At 38.5% G+C, this 25872-nt stretch overlaps 2 protein-coding genes across 2 annotated transcripts; one reads left to right on the top strand and one right to left on the bottom strand.

Moving 5' to 3' along the window:
• LOC126791414 (calcium-transporting ATPase 10, plasma membrane-type-like) lies at window positions 1-23389 on the bottom strand. Its single transcript, XM_050517866.1, has 16 exons — window positions 23119-23389; window positions 19030-19055; window positions 18845-18921; window positions 17920-18751; window positions 10142-10183; window positions 9984-10041; window positions 9735-9841; window positions 8013-8126; window positions 7892-7931; window positions 7698-7785; window positions 7475-7601; window positions 7254-7343; window positions 6776-6845; window positions 6458-6537; window positions 425-1203; window positions 1-113 (listed from the first exon to the last, which is right to left on the bottom strand). Exons 4-15 carry the CDS (start codon window positions 17950-17952, stop codon window positions 868-870), a joined length of 1185 nt encoding a protein of 394 aa, XP_050373823.1. The 5' UTR covers window positions 17953-18751; window positions 18845-18921; window positions 19030-19055; window positions 23119-23389; the 3' UTR covers window positions 1-113; window positions 425-867.
• Window positions 20091-20828, top strand: LOC126792058 (uncharacterized). Its single transcript, XM_050518559.1, has 3 exons — window positions 20091-20114; window positions 20303-20397; window positions 20504-20828. Exons 1-3 carry the CDS (start codon window positions 20091-20093, stop codon window positions 20826-20828), a joined length of 444 nt encoding a protein of 147 aa, XP_050374516.1.
• Window positions 23390-25872: the final 2483 nt, after the last annotated feature.

Below are 25872 nucleotides of genomic sequence, written 5' to 3'. Positions count from 1 at the left end.
ATTAAAGCGGTCCGAAATTGTGCCCCTGGTTTCTCCCCCGCATATGTCTGATCCAGATGAAACAACTTGTCCCTCAGATACCCCCGACCAATGAACTCCCCGGTGAGAAGATCCTGAAATATCACATACATAGGAAAAAATGTCACAGAACACTTAGCATCAGCATTCAATTGTGGGACAAATATCAAATGATGAGATAAAACATGTACATATAGCACATTGTGAAGCTCTATGGTGGGAGTAATACGAACTGACCCTTTCCCTAATACGGGGAATGCCTCACCATTAGCATTAGTAACATATGGTACTGGTGGAGGAGACAATACGGTAAAATAAGATTTGTCATAAGTCATATGATCAGATGCACTCGAATCAATAATCCAAGTATCAAAACCAACAAAGGTAGAAATATTTAAAGCCATACCAATTTTGCCACGACCAGCTATGGATGCGGTAGGTACTGCCCCTCCTGCGGTATGATGATCATGTCCAACCACACCATAGAGATCGAGATCCTGGATGATTTGAATAACTGCTTTTGCTGGGGGACGATAACTCGGTTTCTTAGGCCGAAGGTGTGGATACAGCTTCCAACAGGTCGCACGAGCATGGGTAGTACTATGACAATAAGAGCAAGGAGGACGGGGCTGATTCCCGAAGCCTGGTGGTGGTCCTTGCTGATGAAGTGGAGCTGGAGGGACCCGCTGAAGCGGTGAGGCAGGAAAGCGAGCACGAACAGTAAGGCTGGAAACTTCAACTTGTGTCTGATGAAGACTCTCTTGATGAGATTCATCATTCTGGATATATGTGAAAGCTGCAATGAGGCTAGGGGGTTCGGTCTGTCGGAGTAATTCTCCTTTCGCATTGTTAGGCATCAAGTCCTTTCAGGAAATGGTGAACTCGCTCAAGCTCATTCTCACGTTGGTACCAAACAATATCCTCTTGATTCTTGATCATGCAAGGACGTTTCATATCAATTTCAGCCCAGACATTCTTTAGCTTAGTGAAATATTGCGCCACCGGTTGCCCATCTTGTTGTATTGCCAAAGCGGTGCACATTAACTCATGAACTTGTATGAAATCAGAGTCATTAGTGTATAAATTTTCAAGTGTTTGCCATATAGCCTGCGCAGTGTCACATACCTCCACCAGATCAACTATTTCTTCATTCAAAGCTTTCCACAAGACGGACATCACAAGGCTCTGATACCAACTAGAAACAAGATAAGTATTTTCCTTCATCACAATATAAATTTATACAACATCAAACTAACCTATATATAAGCTAACTACAAGTGCTTCCTTGATTTCCTCCGTGAATCACTCCCGTGATTTATGGAGTTAATGAAGTTAATCATGCTAAAGTGGATCACACTAACACGCACTAACAAAGCATTGCTCGGGCTGATCTTCTTTGGTCTCATTCTATGTGAAAGTATAATTTCTTGAACTAACCATTTGGTATCTTTGCACCAGAAATATCAATCGACCTGATGGGGATGAAGGACTTCAACCAGTAAGTTATGTCTTCTTCATAACTTCATATATATACTGATGTTGTGGAAATGTGAGGTGAACAATTGGGGCTTGACTTAGACATATCCAATTGAGATTGTTGGATATTAGAAAGTAGGCAATTTTGTTTATGGGAATGCGGTGCTTTTTGGTGAATTAGGTACAGAAGGTTGGATTAAATTTACGATTATTGGGTTAACAAGATTTTAGTGCTTCAATTATGTCATTACACAGATTTTGTTTTGGCAGAAAATGGAAGAGATGACGTTTGTAGATGGGGCTCAGCCAAAAGAGTCTTGATTTCTATTCCTAAAAGAAAGTTATGGGAACTGTTTATCAGATTAGATCATGATGACTGTAAATTCAGTGTGTTAGTTTTGGAGTTCAGAATTCTTGCCTGAACAATGAGCCAGGGTCAATTTTGAATCGTTTGAATGCTTTGGTTTTTTTTTTCTGGGCAAGTGAATGTTTTGGTTTTGGAGTTCAATTTGGAATCATCTGAATGACACGTCCGGGATCTTTCTGTTAGAATGAGGAGCACCTGCTATAATCTCATACAGAATTAAAAACAAGGAGAAAGAAAAGTAGGAAACTAACATAACCATTTCAATTCTGTTGCCAAAATGCCAAAGAAGCAATTCGGCACCAACTAAAAATAGAACTACATTCATGAATTATGATGGTGAATGACCATGATCATTATTGTGAAAGCGGTTTTCCAAAGAGCCTCTTCGGTTTTACTCTATGAAACTAAAATGAATGGAAAAAAGAAAATATATTTGATTCAAAGAGAGCATCACCTCAAATCAAGCACAAATCTATCAATAGGAAAATCGAATCATATGCCATAAATTTTTTTTATTAATGTTTGTGTTAAGAGTAGGGTTATTTACACAAATATTATTTTGCACTACTGAGCTATATGACACACATAAACACATAGTAAGAGAAGAACAACGTGCATATGTGAACTAAATTCGCACGTACAACTGCCGTATGCAAAAAAAAAAAGCACTCTTAAGGTGCATCTCACACAAAACTGTAAAATGAAAACTACGTATATATTCAACGTATTTTTCAGAAAACAAATAAATGCATGCGCGAACGCGGCCCTTCCGTATGTGTATCGCGCGTGCATGAAAACTAGCAAAATCTTATTTCTATTCATTCTTCAAACCGTTGTTGTGAAATTTTAATTAAAACTCGCAAGCGCACGAATCGTCGTAGGTCGTTCGAACTAGGGATTGATAATCAATTTAATTCTAACTTAATTGATCTAAACTAAGAACATAGATTTTAGGTTTTCAAATAACAAATTATAAAATAAACAAAGAAGATAGAACCTAGGGTATCAGAATCAACCACTAACAATCTTATTTATGTATCAATGCAACTAATTGATTCTTTTGTATCTCTAGATGACAATTCACGTATCTAAGTCTAGGTACGATACGTAGACCATAATTTTCCTTAAAGTGTATGATACTCTCCAGGTACGGCAGATGTCGTATATCCTAACATGCAGGTTATCCATGTACGACATAAATTTAACATAAATGACTCATTACATTCTGAAAAATAAGAGAATCATGCAAACTATTACTTCAAGTATGACAATAATGTAATTCACAATTCTTAATCACAAGAAGCTAAGTTGAATTATATTGCAGGTACGCTTCAAATTCATATTCTAATTACTATATGCAAAGCCCTAAGATGATCAATCAAAGAACTTAAACATAAAACATCAATTCAAATAGTGACTAAGAATTCATCATAAAAAACTATAAATCCATCAAGGAAACATCAAACTACATAAAAAATCATGATAAGACATCATCTTAATCCTAGATAAAGGTTTAGCAAACTATAACTAAGAAAAACGCATAACAAAAACACAAAAGAATGGAAATGTGAAGATGGATGGATGGTCTCTGCTTCTTTGGCATCTACATTGTGCTCGGAAGACCCCATCTCATACAAAATTCGTGCTCCTTTATATAGGGAATATTCTTGATCATCTTTAACTTAAGTTTCCTTATAAAACTTGGTTTCAGACTCCTAACTTGATATAGAATGAGAAAACCTTAAAAAATATCTCTTGTAAAAGTAGGAATTCATGTACTCTTTGCATCTCCATCAAATTGTTAACCTTGATGTATTGAAATTGGATGCACTTGGCAACACAACTCTCCGTAAATGTTAGCAAACCCGAGTAGGTTTCAGCTCTGACCTCTCGTGACTCAAACGATTATAACTTCCTCTCAGAGTACTGAAATCAAGATCCGTAAAATCCTACAGAAAATAGACATATGTATCTTTCCAATGGTATAAGACTCATGGTCTGATTTGATCTGAAACTCTTACAGTAGCTCGGCAAAGTTGGACGTTATGCACATGCAGATTCTGACAATGAAGAAATATAATTGTGATTTGATATTTGTTAGCTCATTTTAGCTTCTTTTCTTCTCTCTTTTGACACAAACCTATAAAACACACTAAAATAGCATAAATCAATAATAATTTAAAGAACTAAACATATAAACCAAGGATATGAGGCATATAATTATAGGATAATACAAGCACATCAACCGTCTCAAACCAACCCAAGATGGAAATCAAACTAGGGCACATCAATCTCTTATGCTCTCATGAAGCAGACAGTGAAAGTGTATTTTCAATTGTCGGAGCGTATCTCCCGATAATGTATGCCGGCGACTCGAGACCTCTTTGAAAACCTTCACACAGGACGATATCTTCCATCTGAGAATGAAGATAGTTTGCATATTTTCAAAAACAGTGGCACACTCCAACCGTTTTGGAAGCATCATCTGGTAAACATTTCCTCTAGTTCTCAAAGGTTTGATTACTATAATATGTGGTTTTGGGGAATGATTGACGTGTTGAATGGGGAGAAGTTGGAGCGCTTCTTTATGACTCTGTGGGTTGTGTTGGTGGAAAGAAACAATGTGGTCTGGAAAAGTAAGGGTTTCGACCCTCCCAATATGGCAGCATGGGTGGATTCTTATCTCAATAAATATAAAAAGGAACATGAGTGCAGCTTTGTTAAGCAGAAAAGGGTGCCGAGTAAATGGCAGTCTCCACCTCGCGGCAGACTCAAGATAAATATTGATGGGAGCTACTGTGTGCATACGGGGTTGGTTGTGCGTAATTGGGAAGGGGAGTGTATGGCCTACTTTGCTCGACCTTTCCCTTATGCTCAGTCTGCCCTCCAGATAGAGGCAGAGGCTCTGCGTGTGGGGTTACTTTTGAGTATTGAGCAGGGGTGGCAGCATGTCGAGGTAGAAAGTGATTGCATTCAGTTGGTAACACATTGCATACGATAGTAGATGACTTTTCTGATATTGGGTGTATCCTTAATGATTGTAAGAGGTATGTCAATGCATTTCAGTTCTTTCACTTTAGACATATTCGTTGTGAAGAAAATGGTGTGGCAAATAGATTTACCTTGCTAGATGTAGAGATTGGGATGAGTATGGTTTAGAGGAGACTCCTTCATTCAGGATGTTCTTTTCAAGGATCTTAGTGATTCTATTCATGTAGCTCGGAGTTTTGGCTCTATGTCCCCCTCCCCGATGCATAGTTTAAATTTAATAAACATATTACGGTATGTGCCTGAGTTAGTCTAACTTCATGTCCATCCCACATTCAAAAAAAAAAAAATACACACCCACTTCTTAATTCACTACCAATCTAAAATTTCATGTTACTTCTTCTCTAAATGCACACCCCAAAGTACCAAAATTAACTTTTATATATATTATGAAATATTTTATTATTTAGTAGTGAAGATCTATTTTATTATATAGATCTTTTTTAAATCTTTCACGTTTTTTGTTAGAAAACATTTGATCATATATGAACTTATTATACAGTAGTGAAGTCTTGTAACCCAAGCTCTCTACTCAACTATGCGATCTGTATCAAAAAAAAATTCTACTATGCCATCAATTAGTTTGAAGATAGAACACATACCTCAACGAAATGATTCATATAAGGTCCTTCATATAAATTATCTTATTAGCCAAACTCAGTTCATGATTTATGGAGAAGAGATAGTATAGAACGAACTCAAAAAAGACATCTGAGGTATAGAAACAGAAACGTCTAAGTAATATGTCTATTATGGTTATTTAACCTACTTAAATCAGATTATGTGAAAATTAAAATAACTGGGTATGTATTAAGAGATATAAAATGTGTATTTAAAACATCTCTTTTAAAAAACAAATTTATACAGACCGGTGAATCGGTGAGACCATAACGAAGTTAGTAATTCATAAAACTAAGGATACGTTTACTGTAATATAATTAAAAAAATGAAGGAATGATTCTGAAATGAGATTAGAAATTTATCCATCCGGGATGAACTTTTTGTAAAGCTTTAACATGAATTGCTTCCTTTAGGGTTAAGCTCATGTTTATATCAAGAACGATTACTTATAAAAATGTAAAGTAAAAATAGTTTTACATAAATGTTACTTAGCCATCGTACATAGCATTGCCCATGAGCATTTAAGTAATCAAACCAATATTCATTCTAAATCCATACCGTAAGTAAACAATATCAATCGTAGGCACTCTCATTCCTATTATTATTCCATCAGATAAGTGAATGTTTGAATGGAATTAAAATGTCATCACACACAATTCTATTATGTCTCTTATTCTTTCCGTCTTCAATTCCGGGTTTCTAAGTAAGTAAATGTGCCCTAAGTATTGATACATCCTATTCCAAAATACACACTATGACACACAAAGAGCACAATGAATCCATGTTACCTCACCTATAAACCCTCCAAGAATACCAATAAATCCCATCGATCATCACCGTACTTAGATAACTAAAGGTATAATAACTACCAAACAATAGACAGAAAAATGGGGACGAATAAAGACGATCGAGGACATGGAAACATACCTTCAATGAGTTTATGTTTCTCGTTTCCTTCTGCTTGATAATCATATGCTGGAGACGAGCTTGATTATAGTCAGATAAGACTGCAAAATATTTATAAAAAAGAAAAGAAAAAAGATCGAAGCAGAAGGGAATCAATAATCAATTAATATTTCTTTGTCTTGGTTAGTAAATAACTAAATATCAAATAAAAAGGTGAGATGAGATACCATCTGTGACATAGTACGTACATGGTGTATATATGAGCGAGTAAATGAAAACATCAGTGAAATTCGTAATAAGTATACTTCACATTGATTAATTAAAAGTTTAAAACCGTACCTGCGATAAAAATGAACATGGCGGCTGCAATTGCAACGCTGAATACATCGTGCCATCCCAGTATTTTAGTCTACATGTGAAGTAGCACACAGAAACAAGAGATGTGAAGCATAATTGTTAATATTGAAACAAAACGAAACTGATGGCATAGAACATTAATGCATGACTATGGTGGGCAAGAAATAAAAGAGAGTGGTATAGCCAGCAGGAAATTGAAGAGAACTACGTCATTAACCAAGCTTGTTAAAGATTCATTTAGTATTTAACCTTCGGCCAAGATACTCAAATCGTAGGTTTTTTTTGTCAGAGATCATGTGAGTTGCTTCTAACTAATTAGTATGTAGCTGCATGAAAACAAATTCACTTATTTGTTTGAAGAAACAAATTATAAACAAAAGGTATGAAGGTCATCAAAATTCAACGACTAATTATCCGTGAATCAAACGACCTCTATGTGAGAGTATGATTTAGAGCTCACCTCTTCCACAATACCCATCACAACTGAACCCACAAAAGCTATCACCAAAACGATCCGAGTGAAATCGTACGGAGCTTCCCAAAGACATTTCTGTAGTATAGTACGCAGCAGGGAAACGATTTAAAAATAAGTTGTATGTCTATTATTGTAAAAGTTCTTCTTTTACTTCTCTTATTCAAACTGTAGGAAATTCAAAAGTGCACAACTATATCAAAGTTTACCCAGTGGCTCATTGCTGGTTTTGTAGGATATACGTTTGCGCCAAATTTAATTCTCCGCTTGGGTAAATCATCCCCACAAATTCCCCTGTCTAGATCTGTTTTCACTAAATCGGCCAAGCCTTCTTTCTGATGTAAAGTAACAGAAGATGTTAATATCTTTAAATAGCTCCTATATGAAGATAATTAAACAAAGTATGATATTCATTTTCTGTTGCACTTGCCCCCCCCATATTGCTGCAAAGCATCCAAATCACTATTCCTCATCAAACTAGCAAGTGCATCTGGTTCAATTGGAAAAGATTCACCAGTCCCTAACGACCAGAAGCAACAAGTTGATTATAAAACAATATTAATTGTTATCACTAAATTAGATTAGTCTTAATCGATAAGGAGAAGCTTCAGTATATATAAGAATACCTTTCACGTGATCTGCAGCATCTTTTAATTTAATGGCAGCCTGGTACAAAATTAAGCAAAACATCATACAGCAGAGAGCAAGGTAGGTAATACATATATACTTTCATATAACAAAACGTACTCGTATGACTTCAGTCAGTGTTCTAAGTTTCCGTTCTGCCTGCTTTTTTTCTGCACTTTTCAGGACTAGTGTGTGGCGGAATCGATACAATGCGTTCAGGCATAGTTTGGCTTGCTACAAGTGAAAAACAAAATCCAGTTAATAGCACAGATCTTGAAAAAGAGATTTGTAGGACGACCTAGTTTTTAACAACTAAAAGCCCGTACATTTAGTTTGAAGATAACTGGTATGGAACATATATATATGGAGTAATGTAGAGGCCGGGAGAGTAGGGAGATCGATCACTAATGCAGAAAACAAAAACTGGCATGGAAAGTACAAAGCACTTCAATTTGTATCCTCTTGCCAATATTTCATTTCATATATTTATGATATATTCTCCCTAGCCTCCTTTCTCCATTTCCCCATATATATGCTTTATGAAACCGCCCCCCCCCCCCCCCCCCCCAAAGTGTACGTACTACGTACTACGTACTAATCTAAGCATGATGCGATATTGATTCTCCAATCTAAATCCAAAATGAAATGAACCTGAAAGCATAAGCTAGCTGATATATCATGATTGAGTACGTACGTGTATAACGGAAACCAGTTTGGTATTAATCTAGAAACAAATTAAGCATGAAGGAGCTATCATTAGAAATCCACGCTTCATATATCACAATATTCATTGCACTTGAAAGCAGGACAGAAGTAGTGTAATGAAAACCAGTATGGAATCTTGAAATGAAGGACAGAGGATCAATAATCAGAAATATTATAAGTTGCAGTATATATATAGAGCTTCTCAACTCCAGACGTCCGGATTCGTTCGTTCAGGTACCGGTGATGTGTGCTGACGGTGCGGATGGTGTCACCGTGCTCTCCTTCCCGGCGCTCATGTCTATGTCGGCCAGAGCTCCAGCGCCGGCCTACGATGTCTGGAATCTGGAATTTTCTGCAGTGTGCTCAGAAAATTCCAGATTCCAACTGCTGTGGGTCGGCGCTAGAGCTCCAGCCGGTACAGACATGAGCGCTGGGAGTGGGAGCACCGCCGACACCATATGCCCTGTCGTCGTGCGTCACGGGCACCGGAACGGACAAATCCGGACGTCCGGAGCTAAGAATTTATGTATATATATATATATATAATGTGAAAGCTAGCCCTCCCTTGTTCATGAGAATGAGCCAAAGCTAGCTCCCTCTGACGAACTAATAGTCACGAACTCAGCTAGCTAGCGAGAACGCATAGTCCATGTTGAAATTACGAAATCGAACTCATAAATAGATCGATCGACGTATATATACCTTCACACACACATACACAAAGCGTATTAACAAGCTCATGGCCTAATTAGTTGAAAAGTTGACCTAATTAGAATCGAAACCCCTGTTTCATAAAAGTTCTCAGCAGCAATCCCATCAAAAGTAAACATTAAAAAAAAGCACTAATCAAGTTAATCAAGCATACAACACCCGGATGAGAAATAAATTAATAAGGTAGCCTTAAAAGTGGACAAAATAGATAAGAACCCTTAAATTAAACAGACAACAGTAACTCCAGTTTGCTGGCCACACAGAAATGCAGGATCGATGAACACACTATCACAAGAGAACTATATATAAAATCAGTGGCTTAATCTAATTTGCAACGAAATAAGATGCAAGTAAATTTGAGGTACGTACATATAAAAACAACTTATCACACCCAACAAAATTCGATGAAAAAGATGTTCTACGTACCGTCCATCGGTTCACGCGCTCAACAGGAAGCTCCGTTAGACCGATCTCCAAATCGCTGTTGCTTTGGTTATAAGGCAACCCGCTTGAGTGTCTCATCCTTCCTTGAGCTATTACAGGAAAGATCGTGAAAGCAACAGGTTAGGGTTTTTCTCTCTAGATCTGTGCCCTAAATCTCATATTTCACTCTGAGAATCAGTGAGTTTGAGCTCGGAGAAATCAATATACAACTGCAACAGAATTTACACTTACCAGGAGTAGTAGCTAGTCGATTTCCTCTCCAGAAGAAGAACACTGACCGTAACTGAAACTGATACTCTCTTCTTCAGACTTAACAAATGAAAATGAGAAATAGCACTGCCCTTTCATACACAGATGCTTCTCTCGGCGGAGTAGGGTTTAGTACTTACGTCAGACACCGCGTTCTCCAACCCTCCGAAGTAAAGAAGTATCTGGACAAATTAATGCTATACATCAAAACACGCCTACAACTAACTACGTGGTGACAGCGACGTACGGTTTATTCCGTTTTCTGTATCCATGAGTGACCGTAAAAGCTTGATGATCATTTCTCAGCTCCTTCCTTTCCTCCATAGTCCATAATCATCATGCACGTAAGTATTAATAATATATTCTATCAGTAATTATCATTTTTATACGTACCCCCATATATTATATTCTTAATTTTGTCCTCAGAAAGTTAACGCAAGTCGTAAAATGTCCAGTGCTGTCCTCTTCTATCCAGGCACTTAAGACCGCCGGAGAACTAGGACCGCTGCGAGGATGCAATCTGCGAGCTGTTGCGGAGACGCCGGAGAAGAAACCCGTCATTTCCAGTGCGGCGGCGACCGATGTACTTAAGCAAATGAAGTAGCGAGTGGGCAGCATTTGATGAAGGTAGGACTCGTATAGTCGTACCTAGTGGTAGTCGACGTCGACGTCGACGGAAAAGGAGAAATTTAAAGGGCGAGTGTGTTTTTCTCTCCTTTTTTACTCAAAAAAAAAAAAACAAAAGAGGAAGCGGTTGAACCGTTATAGAGGTTGCTGAGAAGCCCGTTTTACAAAAGGAATTTGGGCCTGGGCCTTAGGGAATTGAGTCTAATTCGGCGGCTAGGTTTAACCGTGTAGGCGTATACTTTACGTTTATTTCGTTGACTTAACTGGTTTTTTTTTTCTTCAAGAGCTTGGTAAAGTAGGCAATTGTACTAAAACTCTAGAAGGGATGACCGATGAGCATAAACAATTTTTTGTATTATTATACTCTCCAGAAGTTCTAATATGTGATTTATAAAAAAAATCTAATGGTGTTTCGGGAGAATTACTATTTTACCCTTGTATGTGTCTTAGCCTAATAGGTTTCCTGTTAAGAGATAGATTAACATCTCCGTAATAGATTAGGACTCCGAATCCTACGGGATTGTGGTTTTGTAATGCCTATATATAGGGCCCCATATCATTCAATAATACATAATTATTTCATCCTGAAACACGTTATCAGCACGTTGCTCTAAAACCCTAAACTTTTAGAGCCCTATAAATTTTTTCTCTTCGCCACCGCCGGCCACCGTCGTCTCCGGCCTCCGACATCTTCCCGTCGACGTTCCTCGTCGGCACAGCCCCGCGCGCAGCCCCTGCATGTTGCCCCTGCAGCCCATGCATGCTGCCCCTGCAGCCCCGCGCGCAGCCCCTGCATGCTGCCCCCGCAGCCCCGCGCGCAGCCCCTGCATGCTGCCCCTGCAGCCCCCGCACGCTGCCCTGCCCTGCAGCCCCCGCAACGCAGCCCTGCACGCACCCCTGCTGCCCCCACATCGCAGCCGCATGCAGCCCCGCACGCAGATTCTGCCCTGCGGCCCCTGCTGCAATGCAGCCCCTGCGACCCCCCTTGCTGCCCCTGCACGCAGCCTCCGCAGGGTATCCTCCGCATTCGCTCCGCAAAAACATCTTTTTGCCCCGAAAAACCCCGCATCAGAGGATTCAAAATTGCTCCTCCCGCATATATACGCAATGAACGCGAACTGCACAAGCAAACTCTTCGCTCAAGAGAAGCTACTCCCGTCTTCTCTACCCTTTTGGGCCTTTAAACTATTTCTCTTTTTTCCTTTTTATTTTCCTATTGCTTATTAAATCGTTTATTTGCACGTTTTCGTTTTCTAACTATGTTTCACGTGCTTGCATAGGAAAAATGATCACTCGTCGTACTATGGTGATGACATTCATGCCGAGATGGACGATACTTTTGCCATCTACATATGATTCCGATCGTATCCTCCCAAGATTTTTATGTCATCGGACGAAGATCGAAAAAGGAATTCAACAAGCAACTTCATGCATGACGATCGATTTGTAAAGCAATTTACTTATATGCGGTCTATTTGGCAGACCAACAAGTATGTTTTTCTTAAAGTTGCTGCTTTTGAAGATATATATATAAATTATCGGGCGCTATTAGCCTTTTTCTGGCCTTTCTTATAACGCCGATGAGACCAAAGAGGGATATGATTCCCCTCTTGGTCGACGTTTTTCGTGTGATGGTCCTGGGGGAGTCACGTTATTATTTAAAAAGGAAGATATCGATTTCGTGTGGTCGCCTGAGTGCACCACTGTTTTGGGTGCGATCATGAGAATCGCCGATATGCATCGATTATTTTGTGACCATATACATCACAACCCTTCTAATTCCGGTTACATACTTGAATAGTTTCGATTATTCGAAACCTATACAACTCTCGTTTCTTATGGATGCGTCGCCATCGCGACTGTTATTTGAATGTTTGAGTTTCTTAAACTCATGTCTATAAACGATAATCTCAAGGTCTACGTACTTATTTATTTGAGTTGATTCATTACTCTGATGCAGCACTATTTGCTGACAAAAAGATCCCAAAAATAATGAATTCTATGGGACACACTTAAAAGTGATTTAATGAACGTCTATGACGACGTATTACCAGAGTTGACCTTGAAACATGCTCCACATCCGAGAAACACATGTCATTTATTGGCACCTGTATCTATTTCTCGAGGGAATTTTGGAGATGGAAACGTAACATTCTTCCATTCTCAAGTAAGCACATTTTTGAGCCTCAGGCTAAGGCTCCGCCAAATCAGATATGCAAGATTTTGTTGTTACAGACTTTTGACTATGTCTTCTGCTTACTATTTTTCAAGTATGACGTTGGCATTGCCATGATTATTGCTCGACTTTAGCTTAAGTCGTCTATTGGAATTGGAAGCTTGTTTGTGTTGTATTAAATATTGGCATATTCTATAAAATCTCTCGTATTTCTTGTTTACAAGATTGACTCGTGAGAATTTTATTTGCCTTGGCTTAGCATGCATGGTCAACGTTGCAACTCACGTGGTTTTTAACTTGGCCGCTTTTGGGTTACATGGGACCCCAATAGCACTACATTGTGATTTTGGACTTTGAAATTTGGAAAACGGACCTCGGAACGTCAAAATTGACGTCGTTTTTCCCGGTTACTCTTCCGGCGTTTCCGGAACGTTTTTTGACGTTTTACCGGCGTATTCGCCGCCTTCCAGCCATATTCCGGCATTTCCGGCACCGCCATCCGGTTCCGGACGGCGTTCCCTGTCGGACCTGAAGTTATGGCCTCCATACCGGCCAGGTCCGACCACTGCCGGCCGGATTTCCGGCAATCGGTGCCGCCGGCTTCCGACGAGTTTTTCCGACGTTTTTTTTCGTCGTTTCTCGTCATGTTTTCCGCATATTTCAGCAGTTCTTGCTGTCACGTTTTCCCAGTCCAAATTTCACCCGGTTTTGAGTTAATTTGACATGATTTTCCGGTTAATTTTCCAGTTTTCTCCAAGTCGTTTCATAGCTCAAATGATTTTATTATTATTGGTGACCACCCGCACCAATTGGATGGTTTTTACCACCCAAATTGTTTGGTATTCAACTGCTCCAATACCATGTTTTTCCAACTCTTGAGTTGAAGAATGTAGTTCTATTGCCATGTGATACATTCGATGGGATTGCCATTTGTTTCAATCCCCTCTCTTACAATATCCTACGGCGTATTGTGTAGAGAAGTTCACCGCGTTGTTGACTCTCTTAATCTTCATTTTGAGAATGTGCCGCCGTGAAATCGAGTGTCTTGCTAATTGCGTAACCACCCACACTGTCCTACGGCGCAGGTAGTTGTTTTACGGATCTTGTGCGGAGATTGTGTTCTATATCTTCGTGCCTTGCTAAGTTTTAAAGGCCATTCATGCCAATGATGGATTTTCATCTTGATATTTGTGTTAAGAATGGAGAGGAATAAATCTGTCTGATTTCATTGACAGTATCTTTTTCAAGCTTCGACAGTAGCTTTGTTAGCTTGCAAACATAGTTTTGCTTGCCTGCAGCAGTAGTTTATATAACTCAAGATTCTTTGAATCATGGGTTCGGTTTTACTGTCTTCTCGGTTTTGATATGATCATTTTTGGTCATTTTGAACAAGATATGATGATTCGAGTTCTTTGAAATTCACATTATCATATATTTTTCATGTTCACGAAGCAATTGGAGGACCACCTCACTATCCGTGCCATGCACGGTGAGGCCAAGCCTGCCTATTTCGGCGGCTCCATGGCATTAAGGCCGTCGGTGGCGGCATCCCCTCCTTCACAGGATCTTGTGATGCCTCCCGTGTTTTCTAATGCCTCCATGGTAATCTATGATGCTCATCGCTCATTTTGCAAAGCTTGTTCTTTTGCTAGATTTCAAGGAAGTCCTTATTTGCTAATGCTCCAACCGAGAACATTCCATTCTTATGAAGTATTTAAGGTGACATTAGTGCACCCTATCCAACCGAATGCGGACATTTTTCGGTATTTTTATGGTATAGGTTAAGAGCATCGACGCGTTGGTCACACGTCGCTTTGCTTTCCACAAGAAATGCTGCATTCGCTAAAGTTTTTAGCTATGATCATCATCCTAAGGGCTCACCACCCTTCCTATCCTCTCAAATCTATTTGATTGGATACCGTTGGAGAGTTCACCTCCACGACTTTGATGATTTCGTTTTGCATGTCTACTGGGATCGTCGTTGAACATATTATTCCTCATGTTCATTCACCGCACGATCTAGCAGAGCTCGGACTTGGTTATGGGTTCTAACCTGACGATTTTTGCATGGAGATATGTAATGATGTTGCATGCAGCGACACTTATTCGTTTCAGACCCACAACTTGCCAAGCGTTTAGTGCGTACCAGATGGTCACTGGATACGATCCCAACGTTCTTTTCACTAACGCCTATTTGGTTAAAGTTGTTTATGTGCCTCTATTGTAGTTATCTCAATGGGTCTACTTGAAACGATTAAGTATTCTGGTTGGTTATGATTTATGAATCACCAACACTTGTCCGCTATTTTCCAATCTACAACCGTTGATCTCTATCCTGCGATATTAGCAGACGCTCACTTTGATGAGACATACTTCCCGTCGTTAGGGGGAGATATGGAATGCTCCCATTCTGGTTTTAACGCCAGGAATTGACGTGGTGTGGCACTATGTCTCATTAAGATCCTGCACTACTCAAAGTGAGCAAATGTGCAACGCATTATCGACCTCCAGAAAGTCAAAGATTCGATGCTCAATGACTTTACCGATATTGCGAAAGTGACGAGATCGCACATAAATGCTGTGATGTGCCGGTAAGGTTGGGACTCTCAGAATATGAGAGAATTTCATATGACCTGGTCCTAGCACCGTTGGCACCATCCCTGACAGTGGGAAGGAAGCCGGCGATGGCACCATCGTACGCTGTGGTGTTGTCGGCGCCCGTGGCATTGCACCACAGAACAAGGGCGGCAAACGCAAAGATGGACTACTAAGGGTCATAGCTTCGGTCTTGGCTCCTGCCTAGATGAGGGGGAGACCATTATTCTCTAGAATCAAATCTAGAAAGAAGCGAAGTGTGTAGGCACAAGTATTTCGCCCATCATCAAGAGATATCCTCTAAACATGTGTATCAACTAAGTTTCTGTGGGACGCTACAAACTCATTTTGTGGATGTTAGAGAAGAATAGAACTCTCACGAATTGATCGTATACAGCGCGCGTGTGTTTAATGTATTGATCTCCCATGATTGATGATGTATTCGCTTATGCTCTTATTCCGTTGTAAAGCATCAACGATGAGCAACTTGACCGAAGTGGAAAGAATAAATACAGGCTGAACTAGACTTGTTATGTTGGTCGTTGTTCGTAAGTGTAATGAGAAAGATGAAGTCATGCGATATATGCAGGACTTATGGCGCAAAGATTGTCTCATTATCCTAGTATTGACTACGATGAGTTATATTCTCTCGCTATGGACATAATTGCTTTCCGCTACTTGATCAGTAGTAGTGTCCATGAAAACTGATTTGCAGCATATGATAGTGGTCATAGAATATCTGTAAAGGGATCTTGACGCAGATATGAGAGTGCCGAGGGACTTTAAATGCCTCCAGACCACGGAGAGCTTATGTAATCAGATTGCGACGTTCGAGAGAACGTAGTACAATCGGTTGCAAGAACTCATACCCATATGTGTTCATATGAAGCTAATTCTTGATTCTCTATTCCGTCTAAGTATAGATGATGAAGAGATTCAATGAGCTATACATTCATGCATGCTAGTGTTGTTGGGACACTATTGCTTTCATTATGACGTGATTAACTATGCGCCTATGCATTGTCATTGGACTTGCATTGCTTCTTTGACATGAGTTTAGTTCTACACTTAGTGAACCAACACAAATCCTATCCACACCAACGCCGCCAGCAGCTCCAGCAACATCAACGTACGCCTTGGTGTATCAGTCGACACTGGTAGCGTAGAGGATGCGTACGGTTCCGTCTTGGACCAAAATCAGTCCTTCATTGATCCATTCACCCATTCTTTTTGCAAAAGACATATTGAATGTGACAAATCAGAATCTGTCCAGTTTCGTAAGTCAACTTCAACAAGACCTACAGGACAGCTCGCTTGATGAAATATGGTGAAATTAGTACCGTTGGAAAGGTCTATGTGTCTACTTTGAAGGGATATCAACTTTTCGTTCATATCTATCATATTGAGTGAGTTATGGCCGTTTTAGCAAAGTAGGACAGTCCTGTCCGGAAATTTGCAAGTCAATCAATTTCGACAGAGCATTGTGAACTGCTCCGATCGGATGAGGTTGTGAACCTTATGTCACTAGAAATCCACGGGTGTCTACTTTTCAGAACATTTTACGGTTCGCTGATACCTATTTTGACGAAGAAGTTATGGCCGTTTAATTGAGTGAACGTCATTCTACCCGAGAATCTGATTTTCATTGCAAACTCTTGTTTTGAGTTGTTATGCAATCTTGTTTCCTAAGATCTAAGTTTGGCTAAGTATAGCATGTATGATCTAAGGATGTGTGGCTAGATTAATGATTAATCATTAGCCCAAGACTACGTTTGAGAAGCATGTAATGAACGTTGTATACGTTGTTCTTTGTACTCCATGATTATGGCACTAATCAGGGGGAGTTGTTTCGTAGACTTCAGGGGGAGTCTACCTCACATGATGCTATCAAATATAGACGGTGAGTTGTGCTCTTTTTCCCTTCGATCAAGCTTTTGTTTTTACCCAAGAGGTTTTTATTTTGCTTGACAAGGTTTTTACTGAGGCAACGATGTGTGCACCATGCAACCTAGGCATGCGACACAAGGGGGAGTGTTTCGGGAGAATTACTATTCTACCCTTGTATGTGTCTTAGCCTAATAGGTTTCCTGTTAGGAGATAGATTAGCATCTCCGTAATAGATTAAGACTCCGAATCCTACGGGATTGTGGTTTTGTAATGCCTATATATAGGCTCCCATATCATTCAATAATACATAATTATTTCATCCTGAAACAAATGGTTAATTTTATTCTACAGGCTTTGTAAACCTTTTTTGTTTCAATACAAAACCTCACTCAGTAGTTAGATATAGAAATAAAATATACATAAAAGTTAGGATGCTACGAAATCACATCGTATGCATGATGTGAGACATACCCTTTGTTTTTCTTTTCTAATATCTGTGTTTGTGTAAGTGTTAATTAGTTTATTCACTCTAATATGATCCGATTGTTACAAATCGGAGATACATGTAGTATTGATTGAAGATATACTTATGTAAAGTTATGGTTGTTTAATAATTTGATAGGTTTAACGTACCTTGTCTTGATGAGGATCGAGAGAAGTAGACATATTTTCTTATGCTTTGAGTAAATTTCCTTGTACGAAGTAACCCCACCCTGAGTGTGCAGAAAGTAGCTAGTACCTCTTCCAAGTGAATCTGCGATTTAGGTGTCTGCGGCATTCAAGCGTAACCGATTTGTTGTTGATTTGAGGCAAAGGTCTTTTTAGACTAACTAAAGTAGTACCTCGTTCATCGATCTAAAGTTTCTCTGGTCGATCAGCTTATTTGATCTTCTTGCACCCAGCATTCATGCATAGATCGAGCTTGACATTTATTGCATGGATCTTTGATTCTCACTTGCTTTTTGGCAGTTCCGATATAGTTCACGCATCTATTTTTGGTGGAATTTCAGATGCAACTTCCATTCAGATATAGATCGACCACTTGGGTTCAAGTTACCAAATCTTAGATCGTCATCGATCTACCAGGCTGCATGCATTTATATATCTGCAATCTCTGGGACTACGTTAAAATCGTTGCGCTCTTTGTTGTAGCGCTAGCTCCTTGAGTGCCTACTTCTCATTTTAAAGTACCAACTATATATGTTATTTCAGAACAATCTCTTTCAGCTCTTGAACCTCTCTGATATCCATAATCCATTTTAAAATGATCACACCTGAATCTGTACGTTGTGGTCTCCATGACCGATGGTTTCCGGTTATACGTACACTTGTACTTTCTCATAGCCATCCTTAGCGGTCAGATTCAATGTAGATATGAGGTCTTGAGCTTCCAGTATAGTTACCCTATGAAGAATGTCTCTGACTTTCACTATCTGACTATCCGACTTTGTTTCTGGCAAATCTGCTAAACATCATAATGCAGAAAACCACATAGATCATAATTAACGTATTGATATGGGGATTGAAGTTAAAGTTTACGTGGTTAGCAGCTACGTACTACGTACAATATGGTTCGAGATTGTGAAGGTGCATTTCTTAGCTCTTTGACTCGTTCTCTCCAATGGAGACATATATCTGTAAAGATCAACCAAATATATAGTTAATTGAAAACACCGCCCTTGAATTATTCGAGTTTGTAACTCCTATGGAACTTAATTTGTAACAACATGATCTTATACTTACTAAATGTATCGGTGTCACTCACACAACTTCTGTTTACAACTTCTCTACATCCGTAAAAGTCACTACTAGCAAAAATAACTCTCACACTGATTTTACTCACACTGACTATCATAAATCTGTGTGAGATACCAACTCACACAATTAACTGTGTGAAATGAGTATACGTGGGTCCACATACAATCATTAGACTAACAATACACACAAAAATCAGTGTGTGATAAGAATATAAACAAAAATCAGTGTGTGTTATAATAAGAATATACACAAAAATCAGTGTGTTATAAAAATACACACAAAAATCAGTGTGATACGAATGCACACAAAAATCAATATGTGTTGTGATACGAATACACACAAAAATCAGTGTGGGATAAGAATACACGTAAAATCGTTTGGGCCTAAAATTAAAACACCATAAGAAAGAGAGATTTTTTCTTTCGTTGAAGATCACCTGATGCCGATCCCAAATTTCAAATTCAACTATGATCGGCAGATCCGGATCTCATGAATAGGGCTCCGAGTACGATAGCAAACTCAACCCCCAGACCCAAATAACATTCAATCGTCGTCGCAGGTATCTAAGATCTACTCTCTCGACGATGGTGTTCGAGTTGACCACATCTTGGAATCCCCCACCTCTCCAAAACCCCCAAATCTCGGAATTCTTTTTACACGGTGAGAAATTCTTCCCCCCAATTTTTCAGTTTATGAATCCGCCACACACACGAGATGGGTTTCGATCCGTTTACTAACATTTGTTTTGGGTTTCGTCTGAATTGTTGAATCGAGCCGGTTAGGAACTGAATTTCATGGTTTTGGCTTCAAGGTTAGGAGCTGAACTTAGGAGCTTGAAGCGTTTCCGCTAGACTGATTTTATGAGGGTAAGAAACTGAATTCCTTGAGATTACATTTGGTTGAATTGCTCATTTTCCATGAACTGCCCAAAAATTGAAGTCCTTGAGGTCAGGTGCAACGTATAGTGATCCTTCTGTTTTTCTGTATTAGCCTTGTAAGTATGCGTATCCAAATTGCGTAGCTCTTTTGTTTGTTTTAACATATCAATGTATCATGTATCTGAACAAGTGGTAGGCCTAAACCTCTTACATCAAAACTTTAGCAAGTGGTAGGCCTTTTATAAAGAATGCAGCTAAAGTTTCTGGAAGAACTTGATTGGTTGTAAGTTCAGTACAACCATTTTGATATAACTAGGAATAGTTTTTCCTTTACCATCTTCGTCATCTGCCTATGTATGATGATCTTGTATCTTATGTAGCATGGCAAAGCTGAAGATTTCAAAGTTAACTGGAAACGAGTAGCTATTACAAGTACATTTGGCTTTGCTTTTGTTGGACCTGTGGGCCATTTTTGGTATGTTTTACTCTTTCTGTTCCTTATGCCTTCAGGGACCTGGTCTGAGATATGATCCATCTACCCGGAAATAAGAATTATTAGCTAACAACATTTCTTGTTACAGGTATGAAAACTTGGACAAATTCATACAATTGAAGCTTCTCCTACCACCTAAGTCAGCTCGGTTTGTTGCCTCTAAAGTGGCAATGGATAGTCTTATCTTTGGTCCCCTTGATTTGTTGGTGTTTTTCACGTACATGGGATTTTCAACTGGCAAGAATGCTGAACAAGTGAAGGAAGATTTAAAGAGAGATTTCATACCAGCCCTTATCTTGGAGGGTGGTGTGTGGCCAATTGTTCAAGTTGCTAATTTCAGATATGTTCCTGTGAGGTATCAGCTCCTCTATGTTAATATTTGTTTACTAACATTTGTTTTGTGTTTCGTCTGAATTGTTGAATCGAGCCGGTTAGGAACTGAATTTCATGGTTTTGGCTTCAAGGTTAGGAGCTGAATTTAGGAGCTTGAAGCGTTTCCGCTAGACTAATTTTATGAGGGTAAGAAATACCTCTGTATCTCTGACTTGAAATGAAATGTGTGCATTTGCTTGTTCTTTTTTCTCCAACAGATGGTTTGGTGATACTGTGGATTATTGTAGGAGCTCATTTGTGTTTTTGTGTTTTCTGGTATGTTTTCCTCAAATACTAATGTCCCCACCTTTTCAGTAATTTTTTTTCTTTTAAATTTTTAGTTGATTATAGTATATGTAGTGATGTAGTGTATTATTTCATAGTAAATGTTAAATTCTAGGGTGACCGTCTGCACAAGCACACATTTGTCTGCTTATCTGTTATTCTACTATCAAAATTCTGTATCCAAGACTCCCAAGTTATACTTCTCATATATAATCTCAAGAACTAGAATTCTTTTCCAAGTTAGGAAGGTGTTGTATCAATTTAAGACATCACCGAAGGAGGAACAAGAGATTGGGTTGGAGGCTTCCTTTTTACCACTGGACAACAAGCTAATGAAGTTGTTCAAGACCGGTTTTATCAACATTCAGTTTCATTACTTTAAAAAAGACTTGAATAGGATTCCTATAGTTTTATTACTCAGTTTCTGCTGAATTTGAGCTTCATAATGTGTCCTAATATTGGTCTGATTAGAGTTCTCATACTTTGCAGGTACTTGAGAATGAGGCTACTCCAGCTACAAGTGTTATACAGTTCTGAAGAATGTTCTTCAGTATTTCAAGTCTATCACTTAGATTAGATTTCTTGAGGTAGATTTCTATGAACTTGTTGTTTGTCATTGTGAAATTTTCCATGTGCAACTGTTACAAATTAATTTTATTCTTGGTAAGAAATTGGGTTTCAATATTGATAGAGATATGAGTATGGTAATATATATTAGGCCAATATTGATTTTTTTTAAAATCTATTATAACTACTCACACTGATATCAGTGTGTATTGTAGTATGACACACAGATATCAGTGTGAATAAAAAAATTTATTCACACTGAAAACATGTTGGACACAATGAGTATGGTCGTGGATATTCATGGGGCCCGCGTCAACAATTCGCACGGACTTTAAAATCCGTGCCTAATAGCTATTAGCCCCCCCTCCAAAGTACACCGATAGACATTCCGTATGCGCACCGTGTCTAATAGCTTTCTGACACTGACATCCGTGTGAAATACCTTCAATTCTCACTGATTAAAATCAGTGTGAGAACTCTTTTTGCTAGTAGTGAGTGATGAGCATGGCAAATATACACTAAAAAAAAATTTGCATTAGACACATTTAAATGTGGTTAGAATATGGGTGTTACCCAGTGCGGCGTTCCGTCTTTACAAGCGTTATTCGTAGCAGCGGCAACGTCTTGAGTCGTCCCAAAGGTCTAGTCATGGCCCTCAGACCGTCCAAGGAGTCGGATTGAGTTGGCAGCGCCGACCCATGGTGGGCAGGATCCGGTAAGATCTGTGTGTGATTAGGGTTTGTGGGTTTTTCGGCCTTGGCTTATTGGGCTGATTTGTCTGATAGGTTAGGCCTATTTTCCCATTAGCCTCTTCTCTCATGCCAGTTTGGCCGGATTTCGGACCCTATGGACATATCCTTCTCTAACCTTGGGCTACATGCGATTATTTCAAGGCCGGGTATGTTTTGCTCGGTTTTGTTTTGATGTTGTTACTCTTGGGTTAGAGGAGTTATTTCTTCTTTCTTTTTTATTGAACTTGGTTATGTCCGTTTGTTTTGGACGCTTTTTAGTTTCAAATTTTTGAATTAATTTTTTACATTTATCGCCTAATTAATTAGTGCATGCTTAGGGGTGGCTTATCACCCTTATGCATGAGACTTGTGATCGTTATGAGCCTTGTGCTCGGATTGGCTTATGCTAAGTGAATTCGTTTCACAAATTTTAAAAAAAAGTAAAAGAGAATTTCACTTATATATCATCTTGTACGAGTATCTTATGTGTGTGGTGCAGTGTGTTTGTAGATATATAGAGCTAGCTACTTCTAGATACGAAACAAGTCCCATCCCAATGTATATCTTTAGAAAATTGCAATTAGGACAGAGCAACTATTTTGCAATTCCACAAATCACTGAAAACATAGGAAGATGTATAAGTGTAACAGTGTCATTGAAAGAACACAGATCGAGAGTGAGAGAGATGTGTGCATGTAATTGCCAAAAACAATATATATACGGAAAACAAGAACACAGGGATACGTACATGATAATCGATCAACTGGACTACTGGAGGACTGGATGGATGGCCGGCCATATCGGCCGACGAGTACTTTGCTTCCAAGTTGAACTTGAAGTATACTGAGCGCCTGCCTCCTGACGTAGTTTCCATATGCCAGCTCTATGAAAGCTGATTAAATTGTCTCAGGACAATTAGAGAAGGAGTTGAAGCTAGTTTGGACATGAAGTTATCGATCAGTTTATTCAGTTCCCAGATCAACCCAGGGAAGCTGAAGAAGTCAACTTCCAAGTCATAGGTCGAGAAAAAATGCTGCAACTCATGAATTAGGTGCCTTGGGGACCTACAACCTACATGTATATAGTGCCAAAAAGTCATGTGGAACATGATGATCGTGGAACATGATGATAGTTTTCTCAACAAAACCGGCCCGGTTGTTATATATTTTTAGAATTTAGCGTGGATCGTGGCAACTGGTGCTTTTGGTTTTTCTATTGTTTCTTTCTTGATCAGAAATTTAACAGGGGTAAATATATTACTGTGTCTGTAGGAACTGTGGGTGCAGAGAAGGTGACATCAAGAGAGTTGAAATATAAAACAAAGTGTACGACAGAGACGATGGGTCGATGCTAACGCAGCGTCGTTGCTATCCTCTCCGGCAGTCAAAAACTACGTACGCTCTCCCCTGTAATTTTGTTGTTTATAACAGTGGGCATTAGTATGCCAGGGAATGTATAAAGTTAGAAAAAAAAATTCAACATCAGTACTTGTTGACAAGATTAATATGGTATTCAGACTTATAAAACTATTATTGTGATACTAAAATTCATCATTTACTATTAACGAGAAGCCGGAGACTATTTTCCGACACGGAGCCGTCAATTTACTTAAAAAACTTTTCTCTCAAAATCGAGTCAAAACTAATCACATTGCGCTTCTCCTCAAACCCCTTCTATATTATATAAACTTAATTATAAGCCCACCTACCACACTCATCTCCTTCTTCTCTTTTGTCTCTTACATTCTTCACAGATCTGGACCCCAAAATCTCCAGATCTTCACCACCATGGCCACCGCCACCACCAAGCATCATCAAAACCAACCATCTCTTCTTCTTTGGGCTTCTTAACCTTCTTTTTTAGCCTGAAAGTATATATATATATATATGTTGGCATTCCTATACATAGTGCAATGTGCATATAGTTCCTTAGTTGGTTGTGTTTTTCTATCTTTAATCTTGATTTTGTTAAAATTAAAATTATCTTATACAATTAAGGTGATGGGCTTAAAAGAAGTTATAGTTTGATTAGGACTTATATGTGCTGAAAGGAAAGAAACCTAATGTGAAATGGTTTTTATGTGCTTGATTATCTGATTGAATTCATTTATTAATACTGATTTTATTGGTGTTAGTATTGGAATTTAATTTCCTAATCTATATGTTGTGTAGGGAAGAAGTCTCAATGTAATTATGACATTCTTCTATTGATCATGAGATTGTAATATCAAGATTCATGTTTATCATTGTGTATTCTTTTGGTAGGATATTGCAATAAAGGAATGAGAATTGAAGTGATAAAAGAAGAGGTCAAAGATTGAGTTTGATTGAAGATTTAAATTGTTACTAATCTCAATCAAGGTAAATCATGACGCATGTCATTCAGACTATAAGTATATCTTATATGCATTGTTTTGTAAAATATCTAATCTGCTTAAAATTAATTTATTTTAAAATGGAAAAATGTTTTCCTAAATTATAGTAGATTTGTTAATTGATATATTTATTTTTTTGTATGAGATATGCATTAAGTGAGGGGAAGAAGTTTCTTCTCCTATAAATAGGCATTTGAGAAATTGTGAAGCTGAGAGATTTGGAGCATATAGAATAGTTTATGATACCTTTGAGTTTACATTTTTCTTTCTTATCTCTCATACATGATGTAGTGCATGATAATATAGCTTATCCCATAGCTTGTTATGCTAGTAAAGAGGTTGTGTTGTAGAACCTCTACTTGTGAAGGCTATAATCTTTGTTGCATCTCTCAAAATTGATTATGTGCTTAGTTGATTTTTTTTCTTATTTGCATTGTTGCACTTGAGATTCAATTATCTTTATGATTTGAGATTCAATTATCTTTATGATCATGTGTGTTGGTTTAAATCATTCATTCATCTCATGTGCATTTATGTGACCCATTGAGATTAGTGACAAACCTTTGTGTTGAAAAAAGTGACTTGAGTTTCTTAAAGCAGTGTTAAAGTGTTTGATGATCAACTGAGTGAGAGTTGATGACTAGCAGTGTGAGTGTTAGTCAAACTGTAATAGCTATGCAAGAGCTATAGAGCTGTGTGAGAGCTCGATTTACAAAAGTTGTGTGAGAACTTGAAGTACAAGAGATGTGTGAAAACTCTAGAGAATTTTGAGCGTGTCCAATCTCAGGATTAAGAAGAAGGCGTGTTTAGTCCTTCATAGATTAGACCTAGATTGATTTCATAGGTTAGATTAAGTATTAACTAAGTTGGCTTGTAATGCCCATAAAGAGATTGTATTGAAGAATCTCTACTTGTGTATCCTATATCTCTATTGATCATTAGTGGATTTGATGTTGTGTGGATTACGTTAAAAGTCTCACAGTAGTTTTTACCTTGAGGAAGGTTTCCACTATAGTTAACAAATCTTATGTCGTTATGTGTTTTTGTGATTGCTTAACACTAACCTAACCATATTGTTCTATCTAGTACTTTTAGAGCCCCTGTTCATTTTGTCTACAAGGAGCATGA

Source organism: Argentina anserina, chromosome 4 (genome assembly GCF_933775445.1).
Source record: "Argentina anserina chromosome 4, drPotAnse1.1, whole genome shotgun sequence".
Lineage (NCBI taxonomy): Eukaryota > Viridiplantae > Streptophyta > Magnoliopsida > Rosales > Rosaceae > Argentina > Argentina anserina.
The sequence above is the reverse complement of the archived record's forward strand: the minus strand, read 5'-3'. Positions and strand labels throughout refer to the sequence as shown.

Excerpts from the sequence above, each read along its gene's own strand:
- LOC126791414 (XM_050517866.1), bottom strand. The coding sequence starts at position 17,952 with ATGTCTACTTCTCTCGATCCTCATCAAGACAAG. Across the intron at positions 10,042-10,141 it reads TGGAGAACGCGGTGTCTGAC|TTTCAGTTACGGTCAGTGTT; the intron begins GTAAGTACTAAA and ends AGAGAGTATCAG. Across the intron at positions 7,344-7,474 it reads AACCAGCAATGAGCCACTGG|AAATGTCTTTGGGAAGCTCC; the intron begins GTAAACTTTGAT and ends ACTATACTACAG.
- LOC126792058 (XM_050518559.1), top strand. The coding sequence starts at position 20,091 with ATGTATCATGTATCTGAACAAGTG. Across the intron at positions 20,115-20,302 it reads ATCATGTATCTGAACAAGTG|CATGGCAAAGCTGAAGATTT; the intron begins GTAGGCCTAAAC and ends TATCTTATGTAG. Across the intron at positions 20,398-20,503 it reads GGACCTGTGGGCCATTTTTG|GTATGAAAACTTGGACAAAT; the intron begins GTATGTTTTACT and ends TTCTTGTTACAG.